Raw genomic sequence first — 12,888 nt, forward strand, 5'->3', positions numbered from 1 at the left:
ATTGACAACAAGGTAAAAGCGTTAGACCTCCACCGACATTCACCGAGGACAAACCTGGACAATAATTGCATAATGACTCATGGGTCCGGTCTGGATCAAATCACTTCTCGTTTTCTGGAGGGCATTTGTTAACTTCCTGTTGAAAAAGCCAAGTCCTCCATTATCGGTTTACCTAATTAGCTACTCTGTAAGGATGTCGATAGATGCGGTGGCTTTAATGGATTTTTATTGCCATTTGGTGGCTGAATTTCAACAAAGTGTTGCATTTTCCATGCGAGCGTCTCTGTCTCTGGGTGTCATCATGATAGCGTGAGGTATTGAATATAACCAGAGGGCCAATTAATTACAGTCTAAATGAATGCATTTAACTTAAAACACTCATCATGTGGGGAAACACATCTACATGTTATGTAATACTTTTACACACTTATGTCCAGAATCAACGTCATTGTCGACTATCGTTACAAACCAAGTGCCCCAGAGTAGATGAGCTTTCACACCTTTCCAAATCAATCTTTTCTAAACCATTGCTTACAGCAGCAGAAGAATCTACGATCTAGTTTTTTGAGCCCTGCATCCCACCGTGCGGGTTATTAGACACCGGTGAAAAGGTCACAGTAGGAACAAAGAAAGACTCTGAGATGTATATGTTCCAAGCAATTTCCCACTAATGAGAAAGCTGACAGTCTAAGGAATGGACAGAAACGGAGATAAGGCAGATGCGCCTCCATTTATGTGTATATGTGTGTGGCTGTGCGGATGAGTGAGAGTGTGTTAATGCGTCGGTGCATTTACTGGAAACACAACCACAAATTAGATCAGCGTTTCCATTTGAACTGGAGGATATTCAAATTTTTAGGGGCAGGGGCGGTCTGCATGTCTGTGTGTGAGAAGGAGACAAAGGGATTTGAAGAGGCAGAAAAATAGAGACCTAAACTCACAAACTAATGGAAAAAGAAGAAATGAAAGAGAAGTGCTTACATACACTTACTGTAAGTTGGAATTTAATTTGTACAGAACAGCAAAAAGCACTTTTTTTTTTTTTTTTTGTACTGCGTCAACTATTTTATATATTTCTGTGTGCTTTTGCGATTGGTTGTCTCGCTCTAGTTGCTTCACATGAAGTTGCGCACGTACACTTTATGAAGCACAAAAATGCGAGGATAAGCTTGGGCGAGCAGGAAGGCTGTTTCCAGACTTTTTCCTCTTTGCACCACTACACACTAACATTTTCCTTTTCGCCCCTCGCCGGCCCTGTTCCTTGCTAAATCTCACTCGCGCATAAGAGATGTTCTATTGCATACACCCATGCACAGGTATGCTGGGAAATTCAAAGGGAACATTATTTTACAGATACAAGCACTTGATGTGCAAGAACTCTCTCTCTCTCCCCTCTCTCTCTCTCCCCTCTCTCTCTCTCTCTCTCTCTCTCTCTCTCTCTCTCTCTCTCTCTCTCTCTCTCTCTCTCTCCCCCTCTCCCTGTCTCTGTTACACACACACACACACACACACACACACACACACACACACACGCACACCCTCTGAGCTTATCTCAGTTCAGTGTGGAGCAGCTTTTGAAGGCAGTAGGGAGCCAGTTGTTGACGAGCCACTTAATAATTCCCTTGGACAGGCATGAAATTCTTTGCTTTTCTTTTCCTATCTTTTTTCTTTGTCTTCATGATTCTTGTTCTTTTATCATTTTCCTGCTGTGTTTTTATCATTTCCTCATTTTTTTTTCTAATTGTGTTCTGTTTAGTTTCATGTCTTGCTGTTTTTTGACTGAATGTCTGTGTTTAACAGCGTCTTTCTTTCTTTCTTTCTTTCTTTCTTTCTTTCTTTCTTTCTTTCTTTCTTTCTTTCTTTCTTTCTTTCTTTCTTTCTTTCTTTCTTTCTTTCTTTCTTTCTCCGTTTTATGTGAGCTGTGTTTGTATACAAATGTAAAAGTCCATCATGTCAGCCTGCATGTTGGAAAGAAGGTGTTGTTTTGTGAGGGATGTGTCCGTCCCCCGTTACTTAAGTCTGCCATCGAGGTTTTGTGGGTAGCTTTGATGTAGTTGGGTTAAAACATCGGCTTAAGTGGTCATTTTTGATGAAAAATTGTTGCAGACAGGAAAAGACACAGGAAATGGACTTAACTGAGAGAAGTTGAATGTTTCCTTTAAAAGACAAGACAAGATCCACATGCTGGATTGAATTATTCCCCCTGAATATGTAGATGTGCTCAGTCGAGCTTTACATTTTAAACAATATCACAATATGTTTTACAGTGTTCAGGGATGTTTTTAGGTTTTTGGGGGTCTTTGCATGTGTCTATTGCAAGGCTCCCACTTTGAAAGAATGATGGGGGAATTCAAGCCCTTTAAGATTATCCATTAATCTGTAACACCTTAAATGTTAAATAAGTGATTCTGTTTGATTTCTAACCCAGAACACTTTTTGTCATATTCTACCCGGGAGAGGGTCAAATTCCATGAAAAAAGGGCATACAAATTCCTGCAATATAAATTCATAAATTTGCAAGAGAAAAAACTCTTTCAGATCACAACACAGAGTACTGCACAGATTATTAAATATATTAATTTGTATTTGATTTTAAGAATGTAATAGTAGGAGCTATGAGATGTTAAACTTTCAGTAAACTATCACCTGCAGTGAGACAAATGTTTATGATGTACCTTGTTAAGTATAAAGACTGAGATATGATTTAAGAGGTGTGTCATATAAAAGCATGATATTAGAGGTTAGGGTGTTCCTGCAGGCAAACACAACCTTGGTGATACCAGGTTTCTCAAAAATAATGATAAATAACTTAATTGCCCCAAATGTAATTAGTTTATTTAGTTATTAACACTAAGGTTAAAAAGGCACTTGAAGCAGCTAAATGATGTTGTTTTTTTAAACCTCTTCAACCAGCGGTGGACATTCAATTGAGTGCAGGTGTAACAGGGTAACGTCTGGCTGTCATCACTAGCAGGGAGGGTGTGAAACAGCATTGTCACATGAAATTTCCATTATTACAAATTAAAGTCAATTTAGTTAGAGCTCGGCCTTCTTTTTGCACACTCCTTCAAATGACATTTTTAAAGCCACTCTATGTAACATATCTGACCACATGGGGGAAGCATATGACAGAAAGAGTCATGTGTGAGTACCCCTACTGGAACAAAGTCCTATTACAACACATACCGGACTGTCCCCATTCATGAGTGCAGTATTTGTTCAGTTATGATAACCTATTCAAACCTATTCAACTACAACGTTTAAAGGAATGCTTCCTGCGTTCACCAAATAAAAAATGTATTTTCCCAATATTCAAATTGATGTTGTTCAACTGTCAACGTGTATGCAAATTAGTAAAAACTTTGACTAAAACTGAATCTTGATTCTCAGTATACCCTTTTTGAAGACTTTAATGCAAAAAGTAATCTTCTAAACTTATGTATGAAACTGCCAAACGTACAACACAGTAGACCTGTAGACCGGGAGATTGAGAGGTGCATTGCGGGTTGTACCAGTCCACTGTGATAACGAGACAAATTAACTAAAAAGCAAAGCTCTCAATTCACCAGTGAGTCTAAGTTCCAGCCCTCACTTGCGATTAGGGATGGGAATCGAGAGGTTCCCACTAGTTTCATTATTTGGAATCGTTAACCCGTCTGGCCAACGATTCTGTTCATAAAGAATCGATAAGAGAATTGATGAAGAACCGAATCGATAAGCGATATCGATAACGACACCGGAATCGATACATTTTTAACAATTCCCATGCCTACTTGTGATCATGAACTGTGCGGAGGGAATGGAAGGATGACGTCACAAATACAAGTGGCTGACGTAAACTCTAGGACTGGTATGAGGATATCAGTCATCCAAGCGAGGTTAGACGTTGCTCTCCCACATTAGGAGAAGCCAGTGGAGGTGGTTTAGCATCTACTTAAGGTGTCACGGTGACGTGTTTCAGACGTCTGCTGTCAGGAGAAGTTTATGGAGCATATATACCAGGCATGCAGGAGAAATGTAAAATTCGTACCTGTCACATCAAAGATGTTAATGCCTCAGGATTAATCTGCTTATTTTAACATACATATTCTGCATACAGTTAGTAAAGGTGCATGCTTTACTGATGCAAACACAAAACAACACATGAACATGCGATATCATGTAACATCTTACTGGGTATTTTTGTTATATTTCGTTCCTTATTAACTGAGCAGAGTGTAAGAGGAGATCGGACAAAAACTAGGAATTACTTATTAAGAGTGTGTGTGTGTGTGTGTGTGTGTGTGTGTGTGTGTGTGTGTGTGTGTGTGTGTGTGTGTGTGTGTGTGTGTGTGTGTGTGTGTGTGTGTGTGTGTGTGTGTGTGTGTGTATCTCAGCTAGAGAGATCTCATTATGGAAAGGTCACCCAGCGGTGTGTATTGGACTGGGACAAGGAATTAGGCAGGTTGTCACTGGTCACATGGGCTTAACTCCTGAGTTTGGGAGCCAAATGTGACCGAGTGTGAGGTCCTATATTGTTGTGTTTGTGCTTTGTGTGTTACCCATAGGTGTGTATCCGCGCCCTATGTACTACCATATTACCTCTTACTTACAAAATCGTGTGTGCTGAACTACATTTATAGTATATTTCTTAATATATGTCCTAGAACTCCAATTCCAAAATAATGTGAAATAGAAAGAAAGTCAGACTGCAGTGGTTTGTAAATCTTATGAAATGTAGAAAACCTATTTAATGTTGAAAAAGACACATTTTATCATTTTATAGAAAAAATGAAATAAAATTAGTTCAGTTTAAAGCTGATGGCGGTGACACGTTTAAAAATGGGAAACGCGCAACAAAAAATTAATAAAAAGAAATACTCGGAGGGCATGTTGCATCTAATTAGATCAGCTTGCAACAGGTCATTGGTATTAAAAACTGAATCAGAAAAATGTTTCTTGGTGTAAAAATATGGAATCAAATATTCAATCATGCACTGTTTATAATATCAATGAAAGATTCAGAGAATCTGAAGAAATCTCTGTGCACCAGGGACAAAGCAAAACAAATAAATAATAATAATAAATAGATTGGATGCCCATGAACTGTGGGACAGGCAGCACAGGACTTAAAACGGGAAAGATTCTGTGATTGATGTCACTGCATGGTTCAGGAACACTTGTGGAAATCACTAATGAAAGTGCAGTCTGTCACTCCATCCAGCAGGTTAAAGGTTTTTCATGCAGAGAAGAATCCTGATGTGAACATGATCCAGAAACACTGCTTTCATTGTTGTGTTCAAGCTCATTTAAAATAGACTACGATGAAGTGGAAACCTGTCCTGTAGGCTACTCAGCCAAATTTAAATTTCTTTTTCGAAAGCGTGGAAGCAACATCATATGGGTCGCAGAGGAGAGGGACCCTCTTGCAAGTTATCAGGGCTCCAAACCTCCTTCTATCATGATATGAGGATACATTAGTGCTTTTCTTCTGGAATGGAAATGTCAGGACTGACAAGAATATACAAGTTTTAGAGCAGCGTGTGCTCCCCTTCCCGATTGTGTCCTTTTCTACCATTGTGCTTTGGTCAGGGGGGTGAAGAAGGTGAATCCTGGAAGATGGCACTAAGTGGGGGTTGTTAATTTATTTATTTTTTTCTTGGCTTTCAAACTAAGGCAGACTTGCTTCACAGAGGGGGATTCCGCTTTGATCATAAAATTATGAGCTAATAAGCTACAACATATGCAAAAAATGTTAATTCAAACTTTTTGGTTGTGACAAAGAATTTTTTTTTTAATCTCATTTGAAAGCAAAAGAAAAAGCACAAATTTTAACTGTAACACCATTTAAGAAAAAAGAAGAAAATATTTTCTGTGAGATACTAAATTCTAAAAATATGGCACAATTTTTCATTTGACATTTTCAAAATAATAGAAAATAAATTAATGAATTAAACAATTCCCAAAGCAAAGGTGCACGTTTACCTATTTATTCTCTCCATTGAAAGTCGTTCACTTAATATTTTGGAAAGCTTTTTTCATCATTTTTGCTGAATTTAATGCATTTAATAACTGAAGTATTTAGAAGTATTTAGAAAGAAAAACTCACTGGCACAAAGATCAGAAGAAATTAATTAAACTTGATAAAATGTACAAGTAGCTGCTGGAGCCTCCCGTTGTTTTTTTGGTCCAACGTCTAGTGGTCATCAGTGCTATTGCACTTTAAAAAATCTATCTTTTGGGTTCATGTTTGACAACTGATAAGTATATTAATCTTTTCCGTAGTGTATAATTGCATTTTTTGTTTCATCATTCACTTTGTCGTAATCGTGTCCTTAATTAATGCGTGATGTCAAATAGTGAACACAAAAACACACATTCCCATCTAGAAAAAAACTAGCACAGCAAAATACCCCATAATCAGGACTGTGCTTGTGTTGTCGGTGATAAACGCCCATTTGGAAACCAATGCCAAATAATCAAGATTGATACTGGTACACAGTGTTCTGAGGTGTGTGCATGTGGTGGTTTGCTATTTTTGTTTAGAAGGATCTAATTAGATATAATCATGCTGATTATGATAATTGTGAGGTTTCTAATCATTTATTTGCACCCTCCTTTTCGCTCCTTTAAAAGCTGCCCCCTGTTTTATGTTACCTCTTCTTGTCTCTGATGCATTTCATGACTATCATTCAATGTTCCTTCAAAAGTACAACATACTGTAGCAAATTCCAGATATAAACAATGACAGCGTTTGTGAATCATTCCCTAATTTGTCACTGAGGAAAATAAAAAATTACTGCAAGTAATGTTTGTCAAATGAAGTCCACAATGATGTCTATTTGATGATTGAATGGTCCTTGAAAATTCAGTGAATAATTTATACTATAACATGTGTGTCTCATCTTTGAAACATAATATCCAACTCTTCAAGGCTACTTTAATGTAAAATTGTTATTGAGTGTTTAAGGTTGTGGAAGACAACGTAATATGTAATATTTCAGTACGCTGAGGGTTTGACAAAGGTCTTCTTTGGAATAAATGTTTTTCTCTGCTGTGTTTTTTTCTTCTGAAGGACACAGAAGTGGTGAACACGGCAATTCTTACCGGTCGCCGTGTAGCAGTGCCCATCAAACTGGTTACCGTGGAAACCGATGGCCAGGTGAGGGAGGTGGACGACTCGGTGACCTGCGCCTCAACCGACGTGGACGTGGTCAAGGTATTTGTTCGAGATCTAAAGAGATATGCCAAATAAGAATCCTGACGGAATTATTTGAATATTATTTCTTGTATCTTCACTTCACGGATACATATGATCCCATTTGCACATCCATATGGAAAAGTTATATAATCGACCACCACACACACACACACTTGGTCAAACGAGGACAGATCAGGATCCAAAGCCTTTTCCATAATTTTCTTTTAAATTATATATGTTATGGATGTTCATAAATGCTATTTTATATATACAGTGTTATTACTAACTATTTTAATGTTTTGCTGTGTTATTGAAAATAATAATAATACGCTGAGGTCCTACACAGAGATGACAAGACAATTTACTGTACCTATCACGCTCAAACTGCTCAGTATTCTCAGGGAATGACAGCTCTTTTCCAACACCAAAAGTTTGTGAGTCCAGACCAGGAAAAGGACAGATGGTCTGTTGACTCTCAAATGCAAAGTCTTTATAATGCTGACTTCATGTGTCAGCATGTAAAACTCTGGTCCCCTGACATTAGACTATCTCAGGACATCAATATATCCGTGTAAAGCCTTGTATGTACAATACAGACCAAAAGTTTGGACACACTACCCCATTTGTTTGAATGAAAAGGTGTGTCCAAACTTTTTGTCCGTACTGTGTAAATATTTTCTTTTTCACGCTTGGAAATGACTAACCATTCTTTGTCCAGAATTGTTTCTGAATCTGGAAATGTCTCAGCATGTTTGATAGTAACAGCCATTGGTACAATAATCAAAGTCCAAGTTAACTAATGTAATGAGTGCAGCTGATGTCCCAGACTGGGCTACAGCAGCTGTCACCTGAGTGTTTTGCAACATCTTTATTGTCGCTGTCACTTCTATTAAAAATGACAGGTTGGAAAGTAACCTTGTCATCGACATTTTGACATATTGAGCCCAGTAAGTTGTAGATTTTATCAAATGAGGAGAGCAGAAACACACAGCGTGAAGTTTTTTGAAAAAGTCTTACCGAATCAAAAAAAAAAAATGCACAGGATGAAAATCTATATTTTTTAATTAAGTTTATTTCAAACTTGTGTCCGTCGACCCGGTTTTACCACCTGGATGCAGAGACTGGGGGCAGTTGCAAGACTTTGTATTTTTCGTGTCTACCCAGACATCCTTTGAGGAGACACAAGAATTATGAATATATTAAAGGAGACCTATTATGAAAAACACGTTTTCTCTTGCTTTAACATATATAAAGTGGTCTCCCCTCAGCCTGCCAACTCACAGAAGGAGGAAAGCAACCAAATTCTGCAGTGTCTGTACAGCCGTCCGGATGAGCCATTGTGCCAGTGTCATGTGGATCTACGAGCCGTTCAGATTCTGCTCCCGTCGTTACGTAACAACGGGAGCGATTTACATTGGTTGGCTTCCGATGCGTGAAACCACGCCCACAAATAACTCTGCCGGCCGGAGCTTCCGCCATTTTTTCATAGCAGTGTATCGCGTCATTCATGCAGCCAATCAGCACAGTGCCTCATTATCATAGCCCCGCCCACTCAGAATCCCGAATAGATAATGAGGTTAGAGAATGGGAAGATAAAGACTGCGAAAATTTATTTAGCAAAAAAAATCAAAAGCTTGTTTTTAAGACATTCAAGGCCTGTTTAAAATAGGTATTAGATGCCATAATAGTCCCCTTTAAAGTTACATCTGTTTGTTAATTGCAGTATCATTTGAGGATGATTACACATGAAATAACCTTAGCACTGACGAAGTGCGAAGGCCCTGTTGTATCTGTAGGAATTTTTTTTCTTGTTTTCTAGTTATTTTCCTTCTTCCGATGAAATGAGGGCCTTTTTGCCCCCCTAAACGTGCCCCAAAAGCCAAAAGCCAGGCCTGGCAAAAAATTTGATATTTAATGGTTTGCATTAATGGGCGTGGCCTAATGGCTCAACAGCGCCCCCTATAATACTTTGTGCCTCAAGCCCCACAATACGGTTTGACGTACATGCACGAAAATCGGTACACACCTGTATCATGTCGCAACTTAAAGAAAAGTCTCTTGGCGCCATGGTCGAAACCAAACAGGAAGTGGGCCATTTTGAATTAATCGTGTAATTTTGTCGCAATTTATGCCATTTCTTCGGCCGTTAATGCGGCCCGAACCGTAACGTGCACCCAGGTGTGTTATACATCAAAATGTGTGTTTCTATCCTGCGACAACGCGCATTACTTTTCTCCTCTTCCTACTTTCTGCCATAACTTTTGAATGGTTTGATATTGAGAGTCGTGGCTGGTGTCATCCGCTAAATGTCCAGGCCTGAAGACATCTTCATGCATTCATTATTTATTTTTTTGGACACACAAACATTGTATGCATATTTGAGACATTGTCCAACTGATCCCTCTTGTCACCCAGAAAATATGTCAAGTGACAAACCATCATAACTCACTTAAATTTGTTCTCGTTTGATGGTTTTCTAAAACTCATGTGCCCTCTGTACTCTGTTATTTCTTTGACTCTTAAGTCCTTTATCGCTTTTTTGTAAATCCCTTCCATAAGAAGGGTAGAGGTCAGCTGGAGCAGTGTTCTTGGATTTGGAGGGGATCCAGTAGCTATCTGTTCCTTTGCTGGAACTTTGGAGTGAACCTGACTGAAGGACATGCCTCAGACCTGAGGCATTCAGCTCAACAAGCTAACTATAGAACTGCTTGGCTAACTGATAAAGCAGGAACGGCTTTAGTTCCCTCACAGAAACAAGCCACAGTGCCTGCAACTAAAGATTAATACCTCATGTGCATTGCTCTGTTCACCCTCCGGGCCTAAAATAGAAAATACCCTTGCTGCGACAGTTTCAATATGATGCCAATTTCCTGGTACAAGCCGACAAGCGTAGTGCTGTTTAAGTACAATCAATAATAGCAGAGTGAAAATTGAAAGAAGTCATTCACTTGAATGTTATGCTTGTGGTGCGTCCATGAGTGTGTAAGTGTTTCTATAAGGTGGGTTTGAGGTTGTTTCCATGTAGGTCAAGAGCGTTTAGGTAAAACAAGAACATATACTGTACGTATATAACAGATTTGCGACAAATATAAGGTATGCTTGACCCCATGTTTAGAATACACAGTACGATTACTGCAAAAATAACAATAGACCTAAATGATGTGAAATGCCCTTTAAAAATAAGCTTTAAAGAGAAGATGCTTTTCATATGGATATTACTTTGAAGTGTACCAGTCATTCAGTCATTTGTGCACACTTTAGACGAGCTCACCATGGCAACAGCACACCCCTGTGTCAGCAGCATCCTGTCAGGAATGTGTAGAGCACATTGCTAAATCACCAAAAATGTTTTGGTGTGGCTTAATGAACAGAAAAAGAGCGAGGTAGTGACCATACCTCTGGACAAGCCTGATGCACAAACCTAAGTCCTGTAGTGCAATTCACCTGCGTGTCCATGCCTGTACAGTATTATCAGCTAGGTTTAATGTTTAGTGCAAACTCAGTGTAAACGTCCGATAGGATGGTAAGAGGTGGGTGGTAGGATGTACGGTAAAACACCAAATAAAGGCCCGGACGTTTATTTGCTTAAATCGCTCAAATCAAAAGTTGTTTATTAGGGACCTGCGTTTGTTTGGGACCTGCCTTTATTAATTGTTTTCATCCAAAAACGGGGGGATGAATGATGTGCTGACCGCAGACTTCCTGCAACGAGTGGTGGAAAAATTGCACCTTGCCCACCGACTCCTCGTGTGGGATGCGTACAGGTGCCGCATCAGCACCGCAACGGAGGCCAAGTTTAAACTGAGCCACAACATGACCACGGTGGTCATTCCTGGAGGTTTGATATAACTCTTTTCCCATTACTCGTATAATCTTCTGCGTCACGCGCTGGTTTCTGGCACGCTCGTGAAGTATCCAAGCTACGACTTTAGACTCTAGCTTTTCTCCCTCCACCATGCAACATCTCACTTTGCTGTTTTCCATAGCTAACTCTTGGAGTTTTTTTTTTTAGTTCCCACTTTCTCATTCCTTTGCTGTCTACCCCGAATTCTCTGGCCGCTGCTTCTCTGCTATTTTTCTCTGGTGCATATCGAACTGCATTTAATTTAAATCGAACATCATATTTCTTGTGAGAAGCCCCCCCCCCCACACACACACACACACACTGTTTGAAAATAAACAGCTGTTTGACAGCGGCACCATCCGGGTAAAACTCCAGGTAGTTGTCAATGACTCACTATGACAGCTGTACAAATACCATCCGGAAAGCCTTCACAGCACATCAGTTACTATTGAGCGCTGAGTTGTGCCTCAGAGCAAAGATTTAAATGCTTAAAAATAAAATCTCCATCTTTTGTTTTAAGTTCTTATAGGATAATCAATTTATAGCTCTCTATTATTCAATATATTCTAACCTCTGTGTATTTTATTGCTGGATGTTCCGAACATATATTAATCCTGGATATCTAGTTTCATATATGTATTTATATTCATGTATTTGCCATAAATAAGATCTGACCTTCATCTATGTCACCATAAAAAACACACAGAATGACCCTCACTTATCAATCCTTCGTAAAAACTGGCATGAATCTAAGCTCAGAGATCATGTGTTATTCATGAAACAGTCACACAACGCCAATCCCACCGTACGAATGATCAAAGTTTGTTAAATCTGGTAGCTGTAGATTGTTTTTTGTAAACCGTTTAAATACCAAACCCTCCTGTATGTAAGCTTTGAAGGCCTCGCCCCCGTAGTTTACAACTTGGCAAAAAAGAGAACATACTTGCGTTAGAAACGTTTTGTCTGAAATAAACTTACACCGCCCCGTCTTATTGGGTATTAAATACACTTGCAGAAGTCTTGTTTGGGCTGAAATAACTGCCACTGTCAACAGCGTGTCTGAGTTAATACAGTTAACGAAATTGCAATTAGCAATCTTTGAACCGTGTTCACTATAGTCATTTTATATGTCTTTTACTCTTAATTAGGGCCCGAGCACTTACAGTGTGAAGGCCCTATTGTATCTGTAGGAATTTTTTTTCTCGTTTTTATTTTTCCGACGAAATGAGGGCCTTTTTGCCCCCCTAAACGTGCCCCAAAAGTCACCAAATTTTGCAGGCAAGCCAGGCCTGGCGAAAAGTTTGATATTTAATGGTTTGCATTAATGGGCGTGGCCTAATGGCTCAACAGCGCCCCCTAGAAAACTCTGTGCCTCAAGCCCCACAATACGGTTTGACGTACATGCACGAAAATCAGTACACACCTGTATCACGTCGCAACATAAAGAAAAGTCTCTTGGCGCCATGGCCGAAACCCAACAGGAAGTCGGCCATTTTTTTATTAATCGTGTAATTTTGGCGCAATTTATGTCATTCCTTCGGCCGTTTCTTCGCCCGAACCGTAACGTGCACCCAGGTGTGTTATACATCAAAATGTGCGTCTCCATCCTGCCACGATGGGCATTACTTTTTTCAGTCAAAAGCGTTACCGTGGCGACGATAGATGCCAAAAAGCGCGCCCCCCCTTCATCTGATTGGTCCATATTTGATAGTTCCTACTTTCTGCCATAACTTCTGCCATGACTGCAAGGGCCCGTTCATCGCTGCTTGCAGCTTTAATTTTATGTATAATTGTATGTTTTAAGCAACTTTTGCAATTACGTTATGACGTTACGTTACGAAAATAGTCACACCAATGGCTCATG

The 12,888-nt window shown here is 39.4% G+C and overlaps 1 protein-coding gene across 1 annotated transcript in view; it reads left to right on the top strand.

Annotated features, from left to right (window-relative positions):
* Positions 1-12,888, top strand: part of si:dkey-215k6.1 (transmembrane protein 132C) — a 345,761-nt gene that overhangs the window by 269,999 nt on the left and 62,874 nt on the right. The window contains exon 6 of the mRNA XM_061729571.1: positions 7,055-7,198. Coding sequence (XP_061585555.1) covers positions 7,055-7,198 — 144 coding nt within the window. The remainder of the gene's footprint in view (positions 1-7,054; positions 7,199-12,888) is intronic.

Source organism: Cololabis saira, chromosome 9, assembly GCF_033807715.1.
Source record: "Cololabis saira isolate AMF1-May2022 chromosome 9, fColSai1.1, whole genome shotgun sequence".
In the NCBI taxonomy this organism is placed as follows: domain Eukaryota; kingdom Metazoa; phylum Chordata; class Actinopteri; order Beloniformes; family Belonidae; genus Cololabis; species Cololabis saira.